The 21,437-nt window shown below is 37.7% G+C and overlaps 2 protein-coding genes across 7 annotated transcripts in view; both read right to left on the bottom strand.

Moving 5' to 3' along the window:
• Positions 1-72: 72 nt before the first annotated feature.
• On the bottom strand, positions 73-11,247 carry CENPU (centromere protein U). Its single transcript, XM_021543255.2, has 12 exons — positions 11,143-11,247; positions 10,976-11,044; positions 9,541-9,658; positions 8,041-8,170; positions 7,643-7,733; positions 6,484-6,556; positions 5,359-5,476; positions 4,912-4,990; positions 3,826-3,873; positions 2,440-2,501; positions 1,085-1,241; positions 73-409 (listed from the first exon to the last, which is right to left on the bottom strand). Exons 2-12 carry the CDS (start codon positions 11,024-11,026, stop codon positions 272-274), a joined length of 1,065 nt encoding a protein of 354 aa, XP_021398930.2. The 5' UTR covers positions 11,027-11,044; positions 11,143-11,247; the 3' UTR covers positions 73-271.
• A 1,542-nt stretch (positions 11,248-12,789) lies between these two features.
• Positions 12,790-21,437, bottom strand: part of ACSL1 (acyl-CoA synthetase long chain family member 1) — a 37,577-nt gene continuing 28,929 nt past the window's right edge. For all 6 annotated transcript variants that reach the window (XM_021542493.4, XM_085578730.1, XM_085578729.1 and 3 more), the window contains 9 exons: positions 20,932-21,066; positions 20,168-20,263; positions 19,086-19,158; positions 18,342-18,430; positions 15,890-16,006; positions 15,387-15,530; positions 14,762-14,863; positions 14,593-14,664; positions 12,790-14,398 (listed from right to left, as the gene is read on the bottom strand). In XM_021542493.4, coding sequence (XP_021398168.2) covers positions 14,258-14,398; positions 14,593-14,664; positions 14,762-14,863; positions 15,387-15,530; positions 15,890-16,006; positions 18,342-18,430; positions 19,086-19,158; positions 20,168-20,263; positions 20,932-21,066 — 969 coding nt within the window. In that variant the 3' untranslated portion in view covers positions 12,790-14,257. The remainder of the gene's footprint in view (positions 14,399-14,592; positions 14,665-14,761; positions 14,864-15,386; positions 15,531-15,889; positions 16,007-18,341; positions 18,431-19,085; positions 19,159-20,167; positions 20,264-20,931; positions 21,067-21,437) is intronic.

Raw genomic sequence — 21,437 nt, 5'->3', positions numbered from 1 at the left:
GTCTGTGTTCTCTTTATGAATATATCCCTTTCAAGATTACTCTAATAGGATAAGATTAACACCCAACATTGCTCAGAGTACAGAAAAGTTTTATTAACTGTGATCACTATTTCATTTCTTTGATATTGGACTATAAAAAGATACAATCTCTAAGTTGCTGACTTCTTTTAAACACTGAAACAAAATAGAGTAACAATGATTAAACAAGCTTTAAGCACTGACAATTCTAATAACTGTGACTACTAAATGTCTGAAAGTCTTAAAAAGACACTTAATTTTTCTTTGATTTCTGCTGTTTTTGTAAAGCCAGAGCCCCTTCCAGTTTCATATTGATATTCTCTAAGTGCCTTTCTGCTCCTAGAATTCTCCGAGATTCCACCAGAAGAGCAGGGAGGCTGAAAGTTCCATACTGTTGATAAGAAGATAAAATTACAAGGCAGCATTTTTAACTTTTGAAAATATAACTTATATATCAGTATTTATTTTTCCTCTAAAGTGGAGCAACATGACCTTTAAGAGTTAACAACATCCAAAATTAGAGTGTCTTCTGAAATGTGAGGATTTCCCTTACAAATGGCAGGTGTGTAAGCCTTGTCCACGGAAAATGCCACACCAGGTCCTTGGTACAACAGGAATGGGTTCTAAAGCTACATGAGAAGTGACTCTGGTCATTACATACCAGCACTGTTCTCAGCATTAAATATCTTACATGGATGTGCCAGAGCTTTTTCTGCTTTTGAACAATAACAACGCAAAAAAAGAATTACTTCTGTCCCACTGTTAATCTTCAATTTCTGTAAAAAAGTTACAACTAAGGACAACAGTTTCATTTCTATTTCTTTTGAATTCTGGATACAGAGAGCAAGGCAGCAGAATCTTCTCTGAAATACTTTAGCTTCTAATACCAAAAGAACAAGTGAAAGACCAAAAGAACAAACTATAGCAAAGTTCAGCAGTGATTTTCAAGCTGCTTCCACAAAGACAATTAACAAAAGACTTCTACTTAAGAATGTTAATAAATAAATTTCATAAATTAAAATAAAAACACTTAGAAAACTGAAACACATGCAGAATATGTACTTACTACCACTTTTTCTTTTGGGTTTTCTTCTCTATAATCCAAACAGTCTTGCTGTAGCTCCTTTAAATCAGTAATTAATTCAACTGTTTGCCTCAAGGAAGATTTCCTTTCCTGTAACTCAGCATATTCTCTTTGTAGTTGTGTCAGTTGTGGTTCAGCTCTGAAAGATCAAGACTTTTATGCTTACATGTGCATATTTATTGCATGAATAACTATGACCCTATTTCCTCTGAAGGAATTCTTACAAGGTTGGTTAGAAATACAAAACATAGGTTACTATGGAATAGTGCTTAGGTAGAGCAAGCAGAGTACTTAAAACAAGGGCATGAGTCCAAATCCATCAAAAATACCCAAACCTCTCTCGAGTCTGGCAATGTAGCCACTCTTTCTTAAGCATTTAGGTTTTTGAAGTGTAGTTTCTTAAATACAAAGTGTTCTGCTTCTGCACACCCCTGCCTGCAAAGCTCAGTTGTTCAGGATCTACAAACTACCTACACCTCTGCTAAATAAACTGGAGTGCTTGATCCATTAAAGTAGCACTCCAAAAACTGAGCAACAACAGTGATTTTCATACAACAGGGTTGCAGGAAAAAATGATCAAAGGATTAAAACACAACACATAAGAATGTGAAGACAGTTTCCAGGGGTTTCAAATAGTTCTCTGAGAAAAGTTTGTCCATAGTACTACATAGAAAAACACCTCTCATGGCCATAGAGAAAAGGTTTTTACCCTGTTTTAGTGGATCCAAGCCCATGGTTCCCTACAGTGTTACCTTACAGGGTAAGTTACAGGGTATGTTAAATGCAGCTTCAGTATAAAGCTTGTCACTACCAACCCAAGGGATTTGGGGTAGTCTAATGGTTCCTCCAACCACATAATTCCTGTGTCGTGTATCTAAATGACATTTTAGATTAATGCCAAGTTAGAGAAGGGGAATTGTGTGGCCACATGAGAAGGAAATAAGCCATGTACTCAGAGCAACCCCTGCCCACATGCAGAGGTGAAATACAATCTCCCACCTCAAAACCGAAGAAGTCTTCTGTATTACCTTTGTAATTTATGATCCAGCACCATTGCAATTCATATCCTAACACTGGTGTTCTTCCAATGAACATATGTTGTGAAATACCCTCCTAGTATCTAGTTAGCTAAGAGAACTTGCAAGAATCACTGTCTAGACAACTGAAATATGTAAAGGAGAGGTTATCATGAGCTTTTGTAAAAACAAAAAAGGAAGAGTGGTAATTTCATCAAAATAAAACAAGCAAATGAAAAAAAATTACATTCCCTTCTGAGTTACAAAATACCGGACTCTTTAACTTCTTCAGGATATTACTGTGCATCATTAGAAACACACCCAATTAGCTCTTCTCTGACTTGCATCAGTTGCTGGCTTTTCTTTTTGATGTTTGTTATTGCCTGAAACAAACAGTGAGAAAAGTCTGTAAAGCAGTTCCTAAAATTTCAAAGGCAAACAACTCAAATTTCATTGCCTTTTACTTTTCTGAGGTGTTACGCTGGTTGTCATTGTGGAAGATTCTAAGATACCAGACCTGATAAACTGCCATATGTTACATCTGTATTTTAAACAATTTAAAGCTGTTTAAAATGTCAAACTCTAATCTCCACCCAAATTTTTTCTTAAGAGACATTGGATTTGCAAGCATACAAAAGGAGTTTGTGACTTTTAAATTTTAAACCTTATGAACTCTAGGAGATTTTAGGTTTAAAAATGAAAATTAATACAAATGTATGTTCCGGATGATTGCCATAGCCAAAAAAGCTTTCTTTTATACAACATACAATTAAAAAAAAACCACCCAAAATTTATCATAAATTTAAATATAGCAACTAAAAACTTAATTTTAACCAAATGTCTAAGAAGCAGACTAAGGATAAATCGGAGTGGCTGTCAATGCTAGGTGTGTATTAAGACTTTCATTTTACATGCAGAGCAGTTTACTATATCACCCCAAGTCAACAAGACCTTAGCATATTAATTGCTACTTCCCAGGATAAGCTTTATGTTGACTATTTGTTAAAGCTATTTCACCACTGAAAATTTTGCAGAAGATGTTAATTTGTGCAGAAATCCAGACAGTGCCTAAGCTGCTCTTAAATCTCTCTTCTGTAGGGCATTCACCTCTTCCTGATGAAACCACTGCAATGTTTTTCTGCCCTTACACTAGTGCCTCCTTCTGTCAACATTCCCATTGCATAGTCAGCAAATTCCTACTTGCTATAAATGAAGAGAGGAACTGTTTTCCTCTGAACAAAAACTGCATCTATTTAGGGAATGCAGCTGCCTGAATCTTCCCTTCTTTAAATTAAGCAATCCCATTCCATCCTCAAAGGTTGCTATCTTTGCTGCTCTCCTAGATTTTATATTCATTTATGTTTCTTTAAGGTTAGCTCATTATTTAACTGGCTCTCCAGAGGCCTCACTCTTTAAAAAAAAAAACAAACCAAAAAGTCAAGAGTAACTGACATGCATAGATCTTACCCATCCTAATGTGCATTCATTCTTTTTACACAATATAGCAGTATACATCTGGAGTTTGCAATCCACAACATTTACTCAGATCTTTTCCAAAAAACTTTGTGTGGTTCCCTAACCTCTGTGCAGTTGATTCTGACTACAGTACACCCTTCTGTAAATTATTCTGTCTCTTCTAGTCAAGTTCTTGACATTTCAATGCCCACAACTGTATGCTCTACAATCTAGTGATAGATATGTATTTACCTTAGCATTTTTTTTCTTCATATTCTTTAATTCCTGGACTCCTGCTATCTACAGAGAAGAAGAATTAGAGGTTGACAAGTTGAGTTCATCACTATCCTCCTAAAAACATGGTTGCAAGAATTACTTTGGAATAATATAAAAAGCTGGGTTTTTATTTTTGAAAAAACAACCCTGGTTCAAAGGGACATCACTGGTTGTGTATTGATTCTTTCCTCTCTCCTCATGCCAGAAGAAAACTGTTGCACAAAAGGAGTTAGTGCAAATAATACTCCTTGTACCAATTCCTATAATACTACCTACCTTAATTTTTCAGTATCTTTATATAGATGTATAAATCTGGCAATTCCAACACTTGTTACTTCTAATGAATCACTCAGAACTGTAGCTTTAGTACTTAGCCATTGCACTTGGCACAACTCCTGCAAAGTCCTGAGTTCATTTTACTCATCATAATCACCTTAATCTTTCCAGCCAATAAATCACAGGATGGCTCAGGTTGGAAGGGACCACAGTGGGTCTTCTGGTCCAACCTGCCTGCTCAAGCAGGGTCATCCTAGAGCACATGGCACAGGATTGTATCCAGATGGTTCTTTAATGTCTTACACTTACAGTTATGTTCAAAATGTTTAAAAGGATGATTTACCCCGGAATACATTAGAGGCCTTACTAAGAAGTCACTGAGACAGCAGAAAAATTAAATCCACCTTTTAAAACTCTAGTCGATGAGCTTTGAAAACAGTGTTTGACATAGCTGTATGCTCATTTAAATTATGCAGCTCACCAGTTTTACTACATAATGATTTAAATATGGCCAGCATTTCAGGATTAATGGATGCTTCCCTATTCTCAAAAGGTGACAATTTGGCAAAGTACTTGCATGACCCGTGTTGTGTCTAGAGGCAATTCTTGTGAAAGCATGCACAGAGGCAGCCAACCACAACCTGCACACAACAAATTGTCTTTTCACATTACTTATACTAACAAGAGACTGGAAACTTTTGCAGCTTGTAAAATGAATGTGTAAAGGGCAATATAAACTCATCAGTATTCTGACCACAAAACTGATTTTATCTCTGGTGTACTTACAAGATCAGTGATTTGATCCTTGAAAGCAGAAGAAAAGTCACTGATAGCCTTTCTGCAAATGTTTGATTCTATGCTTTGTCTGGAGAAGTCAGAGGGACAAAACATATTTGGTTTAGTAAAGGGGAAATCTCATTCAAAACCCCTCCTTTGAGTAACAAATAAAGTCCAAAGTTAAGCAGCTACACAACTGCAGTTCTTTCATATACTAGCAATAGCTTCATTTCTACCTTGAAAAATACCAGCTGAGATGTGTTGTTATTGTTTGGAAAAATATGAAATCCCTGGAGACCATGTTAAGAAACATTTGTATCACAAATACTTAATAATCATTAACATCAGAATGTAACCATGCAATACTGATTCCCTAAAGGAGAGCCCATTAGCAAAAGCACAGATATTTATTTTTAAAACTTTGATTATCCAGTCATGGAAAAGCAGAATATGTACCTGTAATTTTCTGCTATCTTCTCAACTTCAGCCAGAAGAATATCCAGTTCTGTAATATCTCTAGGAGATCTCTTCAGATCTTTGGGACACCAAATCTGTACAGAATGTGGGCTATCCACTGGAAGAACAGAATGAACATAAACATTGCACAATTCTGGTACATGCAGTAAAACACTAGAAATCTCTTGTTCCCATCATCAAAGCAACCATCTAAAAGTTATGAGTATTTTAACATTAAATTTGAGAAGAAGAATATTCTATTTCATCTGTCTTTGCATGCGTAACTTTGATAGATTTACCTGGGAACACCTTAGAACTGATGATAAATGATATGTAACTTAATTCTTATTTTTATTGATTCAGACAAGCCCAGGAACACATCAGTAATAGGTAATAAACTACATAGTGTACTGTAGACTTGGTTTTTTGTGTTAAAAAACCATTAGCCTAAATTTTCACCTTGCATTACTCAAAGAATCATGAGCTTTTATATTTATATACATTAATTTATTAATACCATATATGTTTCAAAAACCCACTATACACAAATACATTTCTTTAAACTTTACAACAGCATCATAAACCAATTCCACAAAAAGTGAAAACATGTTTCTTCACACACTCCCTGGTGTAAATCCAGTACTAAAACATCACGGAGTTCTGTTCAAAGGAAGCAAGATGACACAAGGGACAGTTTCTTCCTACTGAAAAATGCCACTGTCTTGGAGCTCCCTGTCTCAAGGATCTTTACACCAACAGCTGTGCCTGTGCTGCAGTCACAGGCACTCCAAGTTCTGCCCCACAGCTGCTGCTCCAGGCTTCCAGACCAAGGGATGTACTGACACCTCCTACAGCTTCACAGCCATAGCTCCAGGCTTCCCCCCAAAGGAAACCAGGCTGACTTAGAGTTACAATGCACATCTATGCTTTACCCTTCAGGAGAGGAACGGGCAAGTGTAGGGATGCCAATGATGGGGATCAAACAGGGGTCTATACCAAAACTGAAATTAACACTTCCCATTTCTAGAAGCACTGTGTTGCTACATTCCAGAAATGAAAACCATTGAGAAATTTAAATCTTTAATGAAGAAAAGCTATATGGGAGTTCTGAAAAGTGTACTTTACCAGAATAATCTGATGTGCTCTCATCTGAAGAATGCTTCTTTTTTGCCTTGAATTGAGTAGTATTCAGAGTTTTCTGTGACATGAAAAGCACATTAATTTCCAGAATAAACCCCAGGTTTACTCATCTAAACTCCTGAGAGATGACAATTAGGCAGAATGCAGAAAGCATTTCCTGACTGAAGCATCAGCAACATTTCCTTTGGCCTGTTCCACCAGTCCCAGCTCAGTGGTCACCTGCTGCGGGACAGTGGGTGCCTGACCACGCTGGCCACTGATCCGTCAGCCACTGGCCAGGCAGCAGGGCTGGAGACATCTAAGGAGCTAAAGGACCCTTGGTTCAGCACAGTCATTGACCAGGATTACTGACTGCAGAGTGGCAGCCACTCTGGCCAACAGTGCCTGCTCACCTTCCTTTTCACCCACATTCTGTCCCAATCCTCTCTCTACTTCAACTAATTTTGACACCACAAGAGCACTTGTACAAAAGTGCTGCATGCATCCAGCCTTCTGATGAAAGACTAACACTTTGTACTGAGTGTACAATTTCAATAAATTTCAATACATAAAAAACCCTTGTTCCAACTACTGCACAGCTTCTTTTATCATAGGTTACTTTCTTGAGCCTGCAGACAGTTGATTCCTGCTGTATGTTTGGCAGCTAAGTGGGCCAAAAGCATTTTACACTAATTGTGGAGTGTTCAAAAACACTCATTCAAAACTGAATGGCTTTTAATTCTAACACATATTCAAAATTAATTTTATCAATATTCTTTTCTCCATAAACCCATTTTACTTCAATATCAAACAAGTACAAAGGATTCATATTCCATCTAGTATGCCATTCCTCAAGAACATATATTCTAGATACAAAGAAGATAACTGAAAAAGAAAAGAATATGCTCCCAAATGAACAAGAGAATAGGCTGCAGGATCCAGGAACACCTGGCTATTCGATTCCTCGTTGACGTGATGACTTGTAGCTTTAAGCATTTCACTTGGCCACCTCACTGGAATACTCTGAGGACTGATATTTTGGATACAATTAAGTACTGAGAAACAAATGGAAGGTCCTTCTCTCTCCCCACCCTCTAATGCAGGCATGGCATTAAGTAAACTAAAATTAAATTGACTGATAATAATCATGAAACTTTTTCAATACCACAGTCTCCTTAAGGGGTTCCTCTTCAGCACCAGCTGTGTTGGATTTCTGAACATCACCATTGGAGGGCTTTGAGTGACGTGGTTTTTTACTGGGAAAAGAAAAACATATACTACTGACCTCTGAGGAAGGATGATCTTCAACCATAGATATAAAACCTTGTGTTTTGGGAAGCATTTTGTACAGCTATGTCTCATACAAGTACTATTAAAGTTCTTGCTTGAATTAAATAGCAAGACAAATTTGGATTTAAACCAAATTTGATTTAACATATGTGAAATATACTAATAAAATTCTAATTAAAATATTTAAAAGATAATTTTCTGTGTTACGTATAATTTAAGTAGAACACTTTCCCCTTTAAATCTTAAAATCTAAAGATTAAGTTGAATGCTCACAAGTTTTTTTTTTTTCCACCAGACCGTCTGTCTGTATTTTGCCCTTGTGGTGCTGAAACATGACTGAGTGCCTCGTTTTGTGAATGTTCCTCTCCATAAGCATCCACAGCAGTACTGTGCAAAGGGTGATCTATAAAGAACAAAAAATAAACTGTATGAGCACTGCTCCCATCTTTTATGGTGAAGAGCACTGCCAGCCATTAAGCATTTAGTTAGAATATTTTTGGTTTGCTAACTAATAAAAAGGAAGTTCTTGTTACAAGTATTATTTGAGGATTATGAAAAATATATGGTGAAAGGTTTCATAGTTTCTGTAGCCATCCACTTGCTATTTCTTTATGAACCCAAACCAAAGGTAGCTCAGCATGTACACATGGCATAGAGCAAGCAAAATACTTGGTACAGTTTATTCCAAGTCTCTCTTTGCTATGGCATACATAAACCTTCTACACATTCAAACAACTACTTTCTTTTTTTTTAATATAGATTTTAAGCTGCTTTAGTGGATATTAGGAGAAGGCAATCGCTGCTACAGAATATTTGTAAATGTGAAAAATGTAGTTTTTAGCATGCCTTCCACAGTATAAATTTCCTTTTCAAGCACACTGAAACAAAACTTTTGTGTTAATTTATTTTTGTGTCAGTGGGCATCCTTTTTTACAGTCTAAACACATACCACAGAAAAGGAAAAGCACTTTCCTTTTTACAGCCTTGCTGTACAAACAACCCTTTTGCTATATTGTTTATATAGCTCACTGTCAATGCTGTTCCTAAGCCACAGTTATATTTCCGTAGTTTTCTCAGAATAATAACTATTACAGTTGAGAAATAGCTGTTAACATTTTCTATACAGCTTCTAATTACACACTGGTTTAAAAAAAAAAACAACAAAAAAAACCCCAAAAAACAGATACAACAGAGGACTCTACACAGAGGTGCATTTATGTCATCTAAATTCTCTTCCTGTGTATTGAGGCCTCATTACACAATTCCAATATAAAGCATGGAAGTAATTGTAATCCTTCACCAAAAAATATATGGTTTTTTTGCTTATATTTTTTTTTAAGTAACATCTGAAAGTGGCAGAAAAACACCCCTGCAAATGTCCGAGTCCGCTACCATTAATACTCTTAAAATAGTAAAAATGCCACTTCATAATTTGTGTCGTTTAATAAAGAATAAGTTAAGATACTGAACTTTGGTTTTTAACTGTAAATTCTTACACAGTGCAATGTTATGATGTGTGAAATTCTACCATACAGACTATAAAGGTGGAATAGCCTGTATTTATCCATTGGCTTTTATTTGCATATACTACAGCATTATTCCTGTTACTTACTAAATTACAGAAAATAACACAAAATCTCATCTGTCTCTCCTCTCCATTACGTTCTCTTGCAAAGAACCAAAACCTTTTCCTAAGTAAGAACCTCAAGTATTTTGTCCATGTGGTTGGTTTGTGAAAATCATACATTAAATGGCATTCAAGATAATACTAACCGAAAGAATCATCTAGCTCCTCAAGTTGATTTCTTTCTGCTACCTTCAATATCCTTGAAACATCTGGTTCCTCAAGCGGAAGTGATTTCCACTGAAGATTGGAGCCAGCTTTGTTGTCCTGGATGGGTATGAAATTAACAGCCAGTTTACCCAGCTCTTTGAATGTACAACAGATTAAATGCGACAATAAATTTCAAGAGCATTTGGCTAGGACCATACTGACTCCTAAGCTATGACATAAGGATTTGAAGCATATTTTTGTCTCAGGCTATGGGGTTTTTCCCCTAAAAGAAGTGATGAAATAAAATGTTTATGTTCTGCTATTTGATACTGTATTCCACTGCAAGTTTGTCTTATTTCATAAAAAGTGTATAAGTTTAGAAGTCTTATAACACTCATAATACCTAGTTTCTATGATCTGTAGTTTTTTTCCTTTTCAGGCATTAAAATATTTGTTCTTTCATCTCTATATCACATAAATTTCCACCTTTGTCCAATTTAATTACTTTCATCTTAAGAAACTAAAAGGCTACAAAGTAGCTTCTTACTAAAAAAGTGGAATTTATAAATCAAGGATTACAGAGACACTTCTGTAAAGCAGAAGGGTAAGTTTATGAAGGGTAGTTTATGAAACAGTTGTGGAAACACTTGTGAGCCATTCACAAAATGCATGAGTGACTTTCCTCTCTAATTTCTGTGTATACCTGTAGGGTGAATTATAACCAGAAAAGACCAACCTCCGGAGCTTTTTTATTTTACCAGTGCTTAGCAGTGCCCCAGCATTTCTATTATAGTACCAATAATAAATAAATCTCTGTAAATTTTCTTTTGTGAGATTGTTTTTTTATCTTTTGCCTGTTTGAAAGTGAATGGTCCATTTTGTGTTACTCCTAAAAGGAAAAAAGAAAACTCCACATCAACACCTTAAACCTGCCCCAGCAGGGACTGCACAGCACTTCCCAGCGCAAAGCAAGCCCTGCATTACCCCTGTGCATCCGCCTCCAGAGAAAATGCCCTGACTGCACAGTAACACGGAGTCACAGAATATCCTGCACTGGAAGAGACCCACAAGACCCTGCACAGGATACCCCAAGAGTCACACTCTTACTCCCGTGCCTAAGAGTCCAAACAGTCCTTAATTCTGTCAGGCTCGCTGCTGTGACCACTTCCCTGGGGAGCCTGGTCCAGTGCCCAACCACGCCAACAATCAGAAGAAGTTCTAATATCCCGCCTCAACCTTGGAGGCCGCCGCCCATGTTCCCCTCAGTGGTCCCAGAGCGAAGAGATCGTGTCTGCCCCTGCAGCCCCTTGGTCAGGAAGCTGGCAGCACCATGAGGTCTCCCTCCCCAGTGCCCAGCCCGACAGACCACTCCTCCCAGCACTGTAACACCACAGCACCGGCTGTTGGAGTTCTGCCCTACGTAGCGAAACTTGCCTCTAGCTTATAGCTGGTATGGTTCTTCTTTATTTTCTTCTTTGAGGACATTTCGCTGTTCACAATATGCTGCGGAATACAAAACCGAGGATGAAGCTAGTTAAAAACCGTCCCCGATACAACCCAGCTTTCCCTATGTCAGTGCTTGGGAGAGAACGGGAAATCACTTCAGGCTGTGATGCTCAGCTCGCTTGGAAGCGCTAAAACCGCGCTCCGCCGGCCCGGCCCTCAGCGAGCCGCCCGCCGCCTTCGGACCGCGCGCGCCGCCGGCCGGAAGGAAGGGCAGGGGCGGGCGGAGCCGCCGGCCGGAACGGGAACCGGGACAGCGCCGCCGGACGGCGCCGCGCCGAGCCCTGCGGCGCTCCCGGGAGTGCACCCCGCCAGCACGCTCCTCCACCGCTCCGCGGGGCCCTGCGGTGCTCCCGGGAGTGCACCCCGCCAGCACGCTCCTCCACCGCCGCGCCGAGCCCTGCGGTGCTCCCGGGAGTGCACCTCGCCAGCACGCTCCTCCGTAGTTTTCTGTTAATGACTCTGGTTAAATACAAAAAAGAAACCACAAGAACTTCCCGGTTTTTTGCCCTCTCCCTTTCCCTAAACTGACGCTGTGCCTCTGGAAAAGCAAGCGAAAGAGACTGCTTCTGCAAAGATAAAGCAAAAGCTATGGTCACAAACAGTTAAGAAATTAATTTAAGCAGCACCCAAAAAAAAAAAAAAAAAGAAAGAAAAAAAAGTAAGGTTTAGCTTGACAACTTAAAATTCCCTCTCTGGCAGTTGTTAAGAGGAGACAGCAATTTGTCAAGCCTCGTCATTTGGAGGGACTGCCACAACCTCTTTAATCACTGGCGGTGGTGAGTGACACTGACACCCACACACAGCCCTTAGGCTTTAGACAAATAAACTACAAAACTGAAATAGACACTTCAGGCTTAAGAGGTGGTAAGCTCTCTTTAGACTTCTATTTTGCTGGCTATAGCACCTAGCCCCATGAGCCACAAATAATACAGTACAAATTTGTTTCTGTAGCAATAGATGGCTTTCCCGAAAGGTTTCTTCAATAGAATGTTGTTAAGAATGTACACCCTGGATCCAGTTCTCATCCGTCTCTCAGCTATCTCCAGTAGGAGCCGTGTGGTGACACTTCCCTGCCTTTCCAAGCAGCATACACACAGATTTCAGTATGTTACTGAGTAAGTGACCAATTTGGTTTAGGTTTCCTTCACCTATGGAAGAAATGTATAAAGGAACATGCAAAATTACTTAAGAGGAGAAACTCTGCAGTGAGTAGAATCAGAAGTTGGCTTAGCATCTTGCACTGACATCTATATTCACATGGAGCTTCAAATAGTGTCCAGATGGTGGTGCTTCCTCTCCCTTGGTCTGATAACTCCATCCCTGAAATCTCTCAAACCATAACCCTGATTTAAGCCAAATGCATGGTGTGAGGGCAGGAATAAGGAAACTCACTACCACCCAGGCAAAGTTTCAGAAAACTCCACCTTTCACTTAAAGTCATTTGAGGTGATGGTAAGAACACAACTGCCAGGAAAAAGACAAAAATAAAAGTAAAGACTTGTTTGTTTAGTAATGTACTGAAAGAGCAAATTACATACAACAGCATCCTTTTCTTACAAATATTGGCCAACATCTTAAACATAAAAAGTCACTTTCCAAATGCAAAAATGTAAACAACCAGCCTTTATACTGTATTTAGCATGTCTGTACCAGTGGAGTTTTACAGCTTGTCAGTTAGAATATTACACCCGGGCTTGCTAGTCAGCAGCATATTTCCTTGATAAACAAACACATCACAGCACTGAAATGCAGAAATATTTATTTTGGTTTCCTTCATTGGTTTTGAAAATTGTTTTGGTTTTTATAAAACATAGAAATAGCCAACACTAAGCAAACATCTGAGTTTCAATGTAAAACTACTGCTCTAACAGTTGACTTGGATTTGTGTACCTGAATTGTATACACATATGAAATTATGCTACAGAGTAGTGCATTACAATCACACACAAATCTTAGTGCAAACCTTGTTGTGCTTGTATTTTACATATATCCATGTTTTCAAAAAACAGCAATGAATGTTAATGCAAAACCAACTCTGTTAAGGATAACAAAAGACTTATGCTGTAATAAGGCTTATTTCTGCTGATTTTTCAAACAAAAGATAATAACTAGTTATTATTTTGCAATTTATCTGGGAATTAGGTACTTATCCCTGAACAAATACCTATCCTGGACCAACACACAGTTTTGTTGGCATGTCTAAATCATTTCAATTGCTGCAAAGCATCAGGCAAGAACATTCTACCTGACCTATTTTGCAATTCAGTGGCTCATACATACAGCACAGAAAACAGATTATGTCAGAAGCTCTTCCACTTATAGAGGGCCTGGCACATTTTCATAAAACACATTTTAAATACAAGTTCATTGCAGGTAAACAAGTGTCTGGTACAGGTGCAATGTTTACCCTGACTGTTAGCATAGCCCATCCTTCTGATTTGGTTTTTAGGTCTCTAGTGTTCTTGCCAGAGTTGGGATCTGCTCATTTGCAGGGCTGGCACCACTCCAGGATCATGCTAATGTAGCAGAGGCTACACTTGCTGAATGAACTGCATCCACACAGTGCAGAACCACCATATGCAGACTCTGAGGAACTTCTATTCATCAGTCTTCTTTGTGTGGAGTGCTGACTGCTACCTTATAGAAGTACATCCCATAATTGGCTGTAGATGTAGACAGGAGATAGAGCTCAGATGCCTTGTCCCAGTTAATATTTGGACCAACAAAAGATGTGATACCAGCCATGCAAACTGTAAGGGTTTGGGTTTTTTGGTGGGGTTTTTTTGAACACCTTAAGTAATTTTTCTGAGGATGCAAGATACTTAGAGGCATTTTCAAAACTGCCAAATCCTTTGTGGAATTGACAACTGCAAAACACACTGCAGACAGCAAACATGCTGGCAATAAAACCTTAGCTCCTTGGTGAAGGTGAGTCCCATTTTTGACCAAGGAAAAATTAAATAACTTACATATAGTTAGCATTTATAGTTAAGGCTCTTTTAGGAAATTGTAGGTCACCATAAAAACAGTATGCAACACGACTTGACAGTAAGGCAGTGTTCCATTTCTTCAATGTTCCTATGGCAAGTACCCATTTTTGTACAAGTTAATGATTGCACAGTTTCCTTCCCTATTTTTGCTGTAGTCAAAATACAGATATGAAGGCTAACAGTAGACAGACGTGTGCCACTCTGCTCATTCTGCTTGCAGTTACATTTTGGCATTAGCATAGAGTTCATCTATCTGTGACTGGAAGTATTTTCGCAGCTCTGGTCTCTTCGCCTTCAGTGTGGGTGTCAACAGGCCATTTTCAATTGAAAACATTTCAGCATGCAGGACAATGTCTTTCACCTGGAAAATAAAAGGTTACTAGCCAAGCTGTATTCCTTGAAATACAAAAGACTATTAAAAACTTGCCCAGACATCTTGAAGCTTGTCACTTGAAAAATTTTCCAGATACAAATTAAAAGCAGAATTTTTTGAGAATCAGATCAGATGTTGAGAAGTTTAAAGAATTAGGTATTTGGTTCTCATAAGCATCATACCTGTTCAAATGACTTCAAACCAGATTCTTTCCCAATTCTCACCATGTCCTCCAGAATGTATTTTTTTACATCCTGTGGATACAGAAATACGTTGTATAGCTTCATGCTTCCATAAGCAGCAACTTGAAAAAGTACATGCAAAACAGCTAACTGTTCAGATATGCCTTACCTTGTTTCTACATAGCTCTTGATAGGAGCCTTCAAATCCCTTTTTCTTGGCCCAGCTGAGCAGTGTATCAGGATCAGGTACCACAACACCTACTAAAAAAGCCTAAAAAAAAAAAAAGAGAAAAACTGACAAAAATTCTAAGTCAGCAGTTTAGTTCTTACACATTTATTTGGGGAGCATTTCTGATCCTGCTGTAAAGTCAGCAGCTTTCTCTGATGCCTGCCTGAACACAAAGTGCAGTTCAGTTCAGCCGAACTGACACAATGAAGATCCCCATTTTTCTTTACACTTGAAAACCCGCAAGATATCCAGGGTCTTTATTGGTGTGCATGGGTTTTTCTGTTGTGGTTTTTGTTTGCATTTTTGGGTTTTTCCCATTGCACACTGTTAGCAATTTATATACAGTCATTAATACACAAATTAGTTCAGTTCCACTATCTGGTGTGAAGCTAAATCCAGAAATATGCTATGTAACTGCTGGAATCCAATCACTATGCATTTCAGTTCTGATAATAGTTTACAATAAAAATTTAAAAAAATTCAGTCCCAAAGTTTGGGGTGAGGGGAAGGAAGAAAGTAAGTCTTCTTTTGCATTGATTTTTAATATTACCTGAAAAATGCTTACCTGCAAACTCTCTCCATGGACAAACACCTGTGAAACAGCTTCACATCTCAGGTACACATTCTCTATTTTCTCTGGTGCTATGTATTCTCCCTGGGCTAGTTTAAATATGTGTTTTTTCCGGTCAATGATCTTCAATGTACCATTCTGTTGACAGAAATAACTTTCACTCAGAGGAGGCACTTCAAGTGAAAAACCAATCTACAAACCTTAGGCATGCCACACTGACACAGTAAAACTGTGCTAGAGCCAGAGAACTGTCAAACTAGATTAGATTGATACATAACCTATTTTCTTCTAACACTAAACTGGGGAAAGCCTCAGCACTGGCACTGTCAATACTTTTTTAGGTCCAGGCACACAGATTCAGTTACAACAGTGATTATCCACAAATTCTTGTATTTCACCAAACTAATTCTATTAAATACCAAATGTTTTCTAATCTATTTACTAAATTTCTGCCAGTAACTGTAAAAGTATCATTCCAGCTATGTAAGTTAACTTACTGGTAGCCATTTCCCAATATCTCCTGTGTGAAGCCAACCATCTTTGTCCAGAGCCTCTGCTGTTTTTTCTGGATCTTTCAAATAGCCACGAAACACATTTATCCCTTTAATACACACCTGAAAAGAGCCATTTGTTAATATATGCTACAATGAAGGAAAAGTTAGCAATCACTGCTATCAGCAAATGCTTTCTCCAATGGTTCTTAATGTCCATTAAAAAGACAAGAGGAAGTTTGTGTTTGTACAGGAACTTCTATTCATGGGTTTTGGAGACCTAACTTTTTCCATTGGTATGAAATAGAGTAAGAAGCAATTGGAAGGATTTAGTATCTTCCAGTCTAAAATGGTGTTCCTAACCAGTATTTGAATAACTGGAACCTATCAGAAGAAATTTGGTTTTATTTATGTGAAAAAAATTCTGCTAGATCCATAAATACTATCTCTCAGCCTGGCAACATGTTCATTTCAGCTTTGGTAAACAGCAGGGGCATTGTGCTATAACTAGTGGAGAAAAAAAACAGTTGTATATCAAGCAAATGGCACATCTGTTGTCCAAAAAGTAGGCTAGAAGGAATTACTAATGCAGTTCAGCAATCAATTCTTGAAAAGCTTTCAGTGCCTGCCCAGCATCCTGGTGAACTACAATACAATGAACATGAGATGTTGTCAATAGGAGTGAGATCAGAGTGTTAGTGAGGGTTCTGATGAGGTCATGGAGACAGTACAAAACTCAGGACCAAAATAAAGTCATATTTTACAAAGCAAGTAATTTCTGTTCTAAAATAGACTTTATCTGGAAGGATACAAATAAAAGAAAACTCTACATGTCCCAGTCAAGTCAAAGACTGACCCATCAAACATGCAGCTCCTAAGATCACAGGAAGGCAGTAGGTCACAGCTTTTCCCAGTAGAGAGAGCCAACCATTTATCTGTATCCTGCTAGCTGGCACTGAGACCTCATCTGCATATGTTCATATATAATTCTATTCACAAATTTATTCTTCTTGACTGGCAAAAGTGAAAATCAAGGCTGACAGAGCAGAGAAGGAGATTAAAAATATTTAACCCAGATGAAAAGCAGAAAATAAAGAAGAATATTTATTTTAGGCAAATGGATAAGGAGAGCAAATTCAATAGCCATGAGCTTTGAGTTCTGTGAAACAAGTTACAATACTTTTTTGTCAAATTTAGAATAGTTTATACTGAGGAAGTTAGGCTTGAAAGACTAAGATGGCACCTGATATATTAAGGGGCTACCATTTTTATTCAAGTGCGAAGTAACTACTAATGCAGCAAACTTTCATATTAAGTGAAAGCAAAACACTTTTAGGAGATTTTTTTAAAACTATGTAGCTATTTCTCATTATAAGAATTTATACTTAGCTCCTCTAGCAAAGCAAGCTCTAAGAACATACTGAACGAGAAGCAAACTTGCTGATGAAGACTAAATATGGAATCATACGCAAGACAGAAGAATTTTGACATTGTTCTTCACTTGGAAGCAGTTTCCCACCACCAAGACCAACTAAATCCTTGAGTATTTCCGGGTGTTAAAGCTCAATGATTTGTTTCCAGTCTCATACAAATCACAACCAAAACAAATAAATATTATAAATCCTTTATAGCCAAAAATTAGTTACTTGCTTAAGCTACTTTTAATTTCTCATTCCCCCAGCTGCCCCCACAGCCTCTTGAAAGCATATGAAAGACACCACAGTTAATCTCTTTTGAGGCTTGGCGAAAATAAATTACTACATGAAGAACATGTGTTCAAAGTATACACAAAGTTAAATCTGTATACACTTTACTTTGAAAAAATATTTTAAAAGAGCATATAGCATCACATATAAAGCTGAGTCCTCAAAATGCAATTTGTAAAACATACACGTTCAATTTGTGCAGACTGCATTAAAAAAAGTTATGAATGTGCAGGCAGGCATGACAAATCATCAGCAACCTTCATGGCACTTGATCTCCATTTCTCATAAGCTCACAGCCACTTTAAATTATCTCATTTCACACATCACAAGCTGGGTAACTGGCTATATGCATCAGCTGTTCTCTGGCCCTTGGCAATAGGGAGGAAGGGAGGGAGGGAAGCCCTTTGCCAGCATTCTGCTGAAGAGTAGCTGCAGTATGAGGTGGCCACACTTCCCAGCTGTTCCACAGCTGGAAGATGTTGCCTTGGTCATACAGCCTTATGTATGGTCATAAAACCATCTGTTAACCTGTGGGATAGCATTAGTATGTAATATACATTACTAGTATATCCCATATACTATTTCCTGATTTGCTTCTGTGAATCATTAACTGGTATGGCATGAAGCATCTTAGATTTCAGGTAGCAAGCCATGTTTAGCACTTTTACTAAACTGAGTTATTTCAGGGACAAAAAAAAAACATTTTCCAAAATTTCCCAAGAGGCTCATATTGCCTTTCTGAAATTACTTACCTCACCCTCTCCTTTGGCAGCCAAGTAATTCATTTCTTGTACGTCAACAAGCTTGATGGCATTGCATGGCATTGGTGCTCCAACATGACCTATTAAATAGGGTAACACTTCAATAGCCTGACACAGATTCTGAAAAAAAATAGTTGCTTACACACTGAAGAAAGATGGAAATGATTTCTGGTAGCTTAAATTTGCCAGGACTGAAGCATTAAATTCTCAGATATCCCTAAGAATGTTACAAGCTTGACTTCTCTTACAATCAGTAAGAGAAGTAATCAGTAAGAGAAGTAATCACTCTGCAGACATATTTAAGCAGCAGAAGTCCCACTATAGTTTCCATTTGCAATATTACTTCAGTTGGGGAGCTAGAGATGTAACAGCTGAGGGGAGTGCAAACTCTTGATTCCAAACACCAAAAAATGCTATTTGTATTTCCAGTACTGCCTTTATACACAGAAGATTTGTATTTGATAGAAACTACAAGGGTTAGTGCTATGACCTTTGTTCTCCTAAAGCTATTTCAACTTACAAGAACAAATCCTATTAGAAGTTTGAATTACTGAACATTCATAGCTATTTAGGGGTAGCAATGTCAAGGGATCTCTTCAAAACTTTTTTATTTCACTCAGCCAATATTATCCTTCATGATGGGTGTTACTGAAGATCAAATAAAGTGATTAGGGACCTCTACAAATTTCAGCAATCCTAAAATTTAACAGACAGGTAGATAGCTGAACATTATACCTGCAGTCCAGTCACCAGGCAATGACAGGGAACATCCAGCTGTGCATTCAGTCTGTCCATAACCTTCATAGAACTAAAAGGTGAAATCAAGATATAACCTAAGACCATTACTTTTCAACACCAAGTTTCTTCATTAAAATGCAATTAATATTTTGTTTCTTTTCTTCTAATTATTTAAATTTGAGTGTACCAAAACCCTCAGCACCTTCTAAAAAAACCCTGAAATATTAAGACAAAGTTTTAAGTGCTAATATTACACCTTCAGTTCCAATATTTACTCAAAAGTTTCACTCTGTTTCACCTGACACCTGTTTAGATTAAAACAGAAAACAGTTGAGGAAGCAAGAAAAATTACAAACATAACACTAGCAGTGACTTCATTCACATAACTTAAAAATAGGTTTGTCTGAGACAGCCAGAAATGGAATCCCTATGCCTCATGACAGCTCTGTGATTGCTATACACATGACAGGCTTCCCTTTTCTATGCAAAATGCATTGTTACACCAGTACACCACTGAAAAACTTCTGGAAATTATGGAAGTTTGATATTTTTGATTATTTTTGCTTTCTATCCTTAAACTTATTTAATTTCACCACATTTGTTCTATTCTATGCCATCACTGTTCAAATGTTACCTCCTAAAGCATATACTTTGAAGAGGCTCTGAAGATAAACGCAATGTGTGCAATTTGATTCACCCCAGCCTCATCTTCAAAACAGCAATACTACAATAATATCACATTGATTATTAGATTTTCTACAGTAGTTACAAATACTTCTGTAAGCAAGGCAAACACCAGAAAATTAAATAAAGTAGGTAATTTATTGCTTACTGCAGCCCATGAAAAAAAAATCTTTTCTCTAAGACAGGTCAGTTGGTTACTTCAGTGAAAAGACTTTGGGATGAATACAGAAATTTTAGGGGACCGAGAGAAAGCCAGGAAAAGAGCATGCACTTTTATAGTCTCCAAGAATACTAGAAAGAATTATCCATATAACCAGACTACTAGAAAAGCTCTAGCAAAGCCAAAGCCAGGTATTAAAATATTAAGGGTCTAGGACTAAGGCCAGGCAACTCACCTGACAGCCAAGAGCTGTTCTCAGGAAGGTCAGTACACTTGCAGACACAGGTGCTGCTCCTGTAATCATCAGCTTTACTCTTCCTCCCAGACTTGCCTACAATAAACACAAGATACTGTGGACACCAAAAGCATTTTAGAAATATTTCCAGAGTCATCTTCTATGAGACCCTTAGCCACTGTTCACCTACAGTGCCACCCACAAATGTTAGATATGGAACCTCAAACACACAGTATCTGTACTTGGTGTCACTGCAATGCAGACTCTGCAAAAAAGAGCTTAAACCATGGCTGTATGGCGATGGCTTTATATTTAACTGCCGTGTATCAGCTTCTAATTCATCCTGAATAATATAAAAAGCAGCAACATAGGCATGTTTTACAGCCAAGGTTAAGGCCATAGCAAATGAGTGTCAGATATAACAGCAGGCATGACTTACTAGTGACCAACAGGGAGAAGACAGTGGGAGCTACAGATGGCACTAAATCATACTTAGCAATCTTCCTTTAGAAGGACAATGTTTGCTTTCAAAGTGGTAAGAGAGAAGCACCAGACTGATTCACAGTGACTTCCTTAATACAGTTAGCTGATACTATGACAACTAAGGGAATTGAAAATATGAGGTTGAAAATAAAAAGACAGCTCTGATTTTTTACTCTGAGTAGACAGGTAGTCTTAACTCAGTGAAAAAGCCATAGAAGATTTTAACTATTCAAATGAAATCCAACATTTGCAAAGTTTAACTTGGAGACTTTCAAGCATACCTGTATTTTACGGAAGATGACTTTATCCCAGAAACTGTTATTTCTAACTATACCACTTCTGAGCTCTGCTTCTTTCCTCTTGGAAGCAAAGTCCAGCAGCCACCTCTTTAATGAAGTATCTGCCTGCCCAAAAATCTATTAAGAAAGATGAACTATGGTTAGAATCCTCATAGACCACCATTCCCTTTTTCTTACATATGCATGCATGCAGACTCCTAACAGTGAAAACCAAATAAATTAAAACAATTTTTATTGATGGGCATCTTAATTCTTGTAAGAAATATTTGTGCATTTTTATTTTGACCTCAGTTCAAGAGTTGAAATCAGCACTTAACTAATTCTTGATATCCATTAAACTGTGTGATATTGTTTCAAAGCATAATTTCTTCATTAAAATGTATTTATGAAAATGGATGGTTTACTTCTCTATTCTAGTATCATCAAAATTCAAATTGAGCATAATTCTCAGCATTTCTGAAAAGAACCCTATCATAATACATAATGTA

Source organism: Lonchura striata, chromosome 4 (genome assembly GCF_050655825.1).
Source record: "Lonchura striata isolate lonStrDom1 chromosome 4, ASM5065582v1, whole genome shotgun sequence".
NCBI classification, from domain to species: Eukaryota; Metazoa; Chordata; class Aves; order Passeriformes; family Estrildidae; genus Lonchura; species Lonchura striata.
Note: the sequence above shows the minus strand (reverse complement) of the source record. Positions and strands in the feature narration are given on the sequence as shown.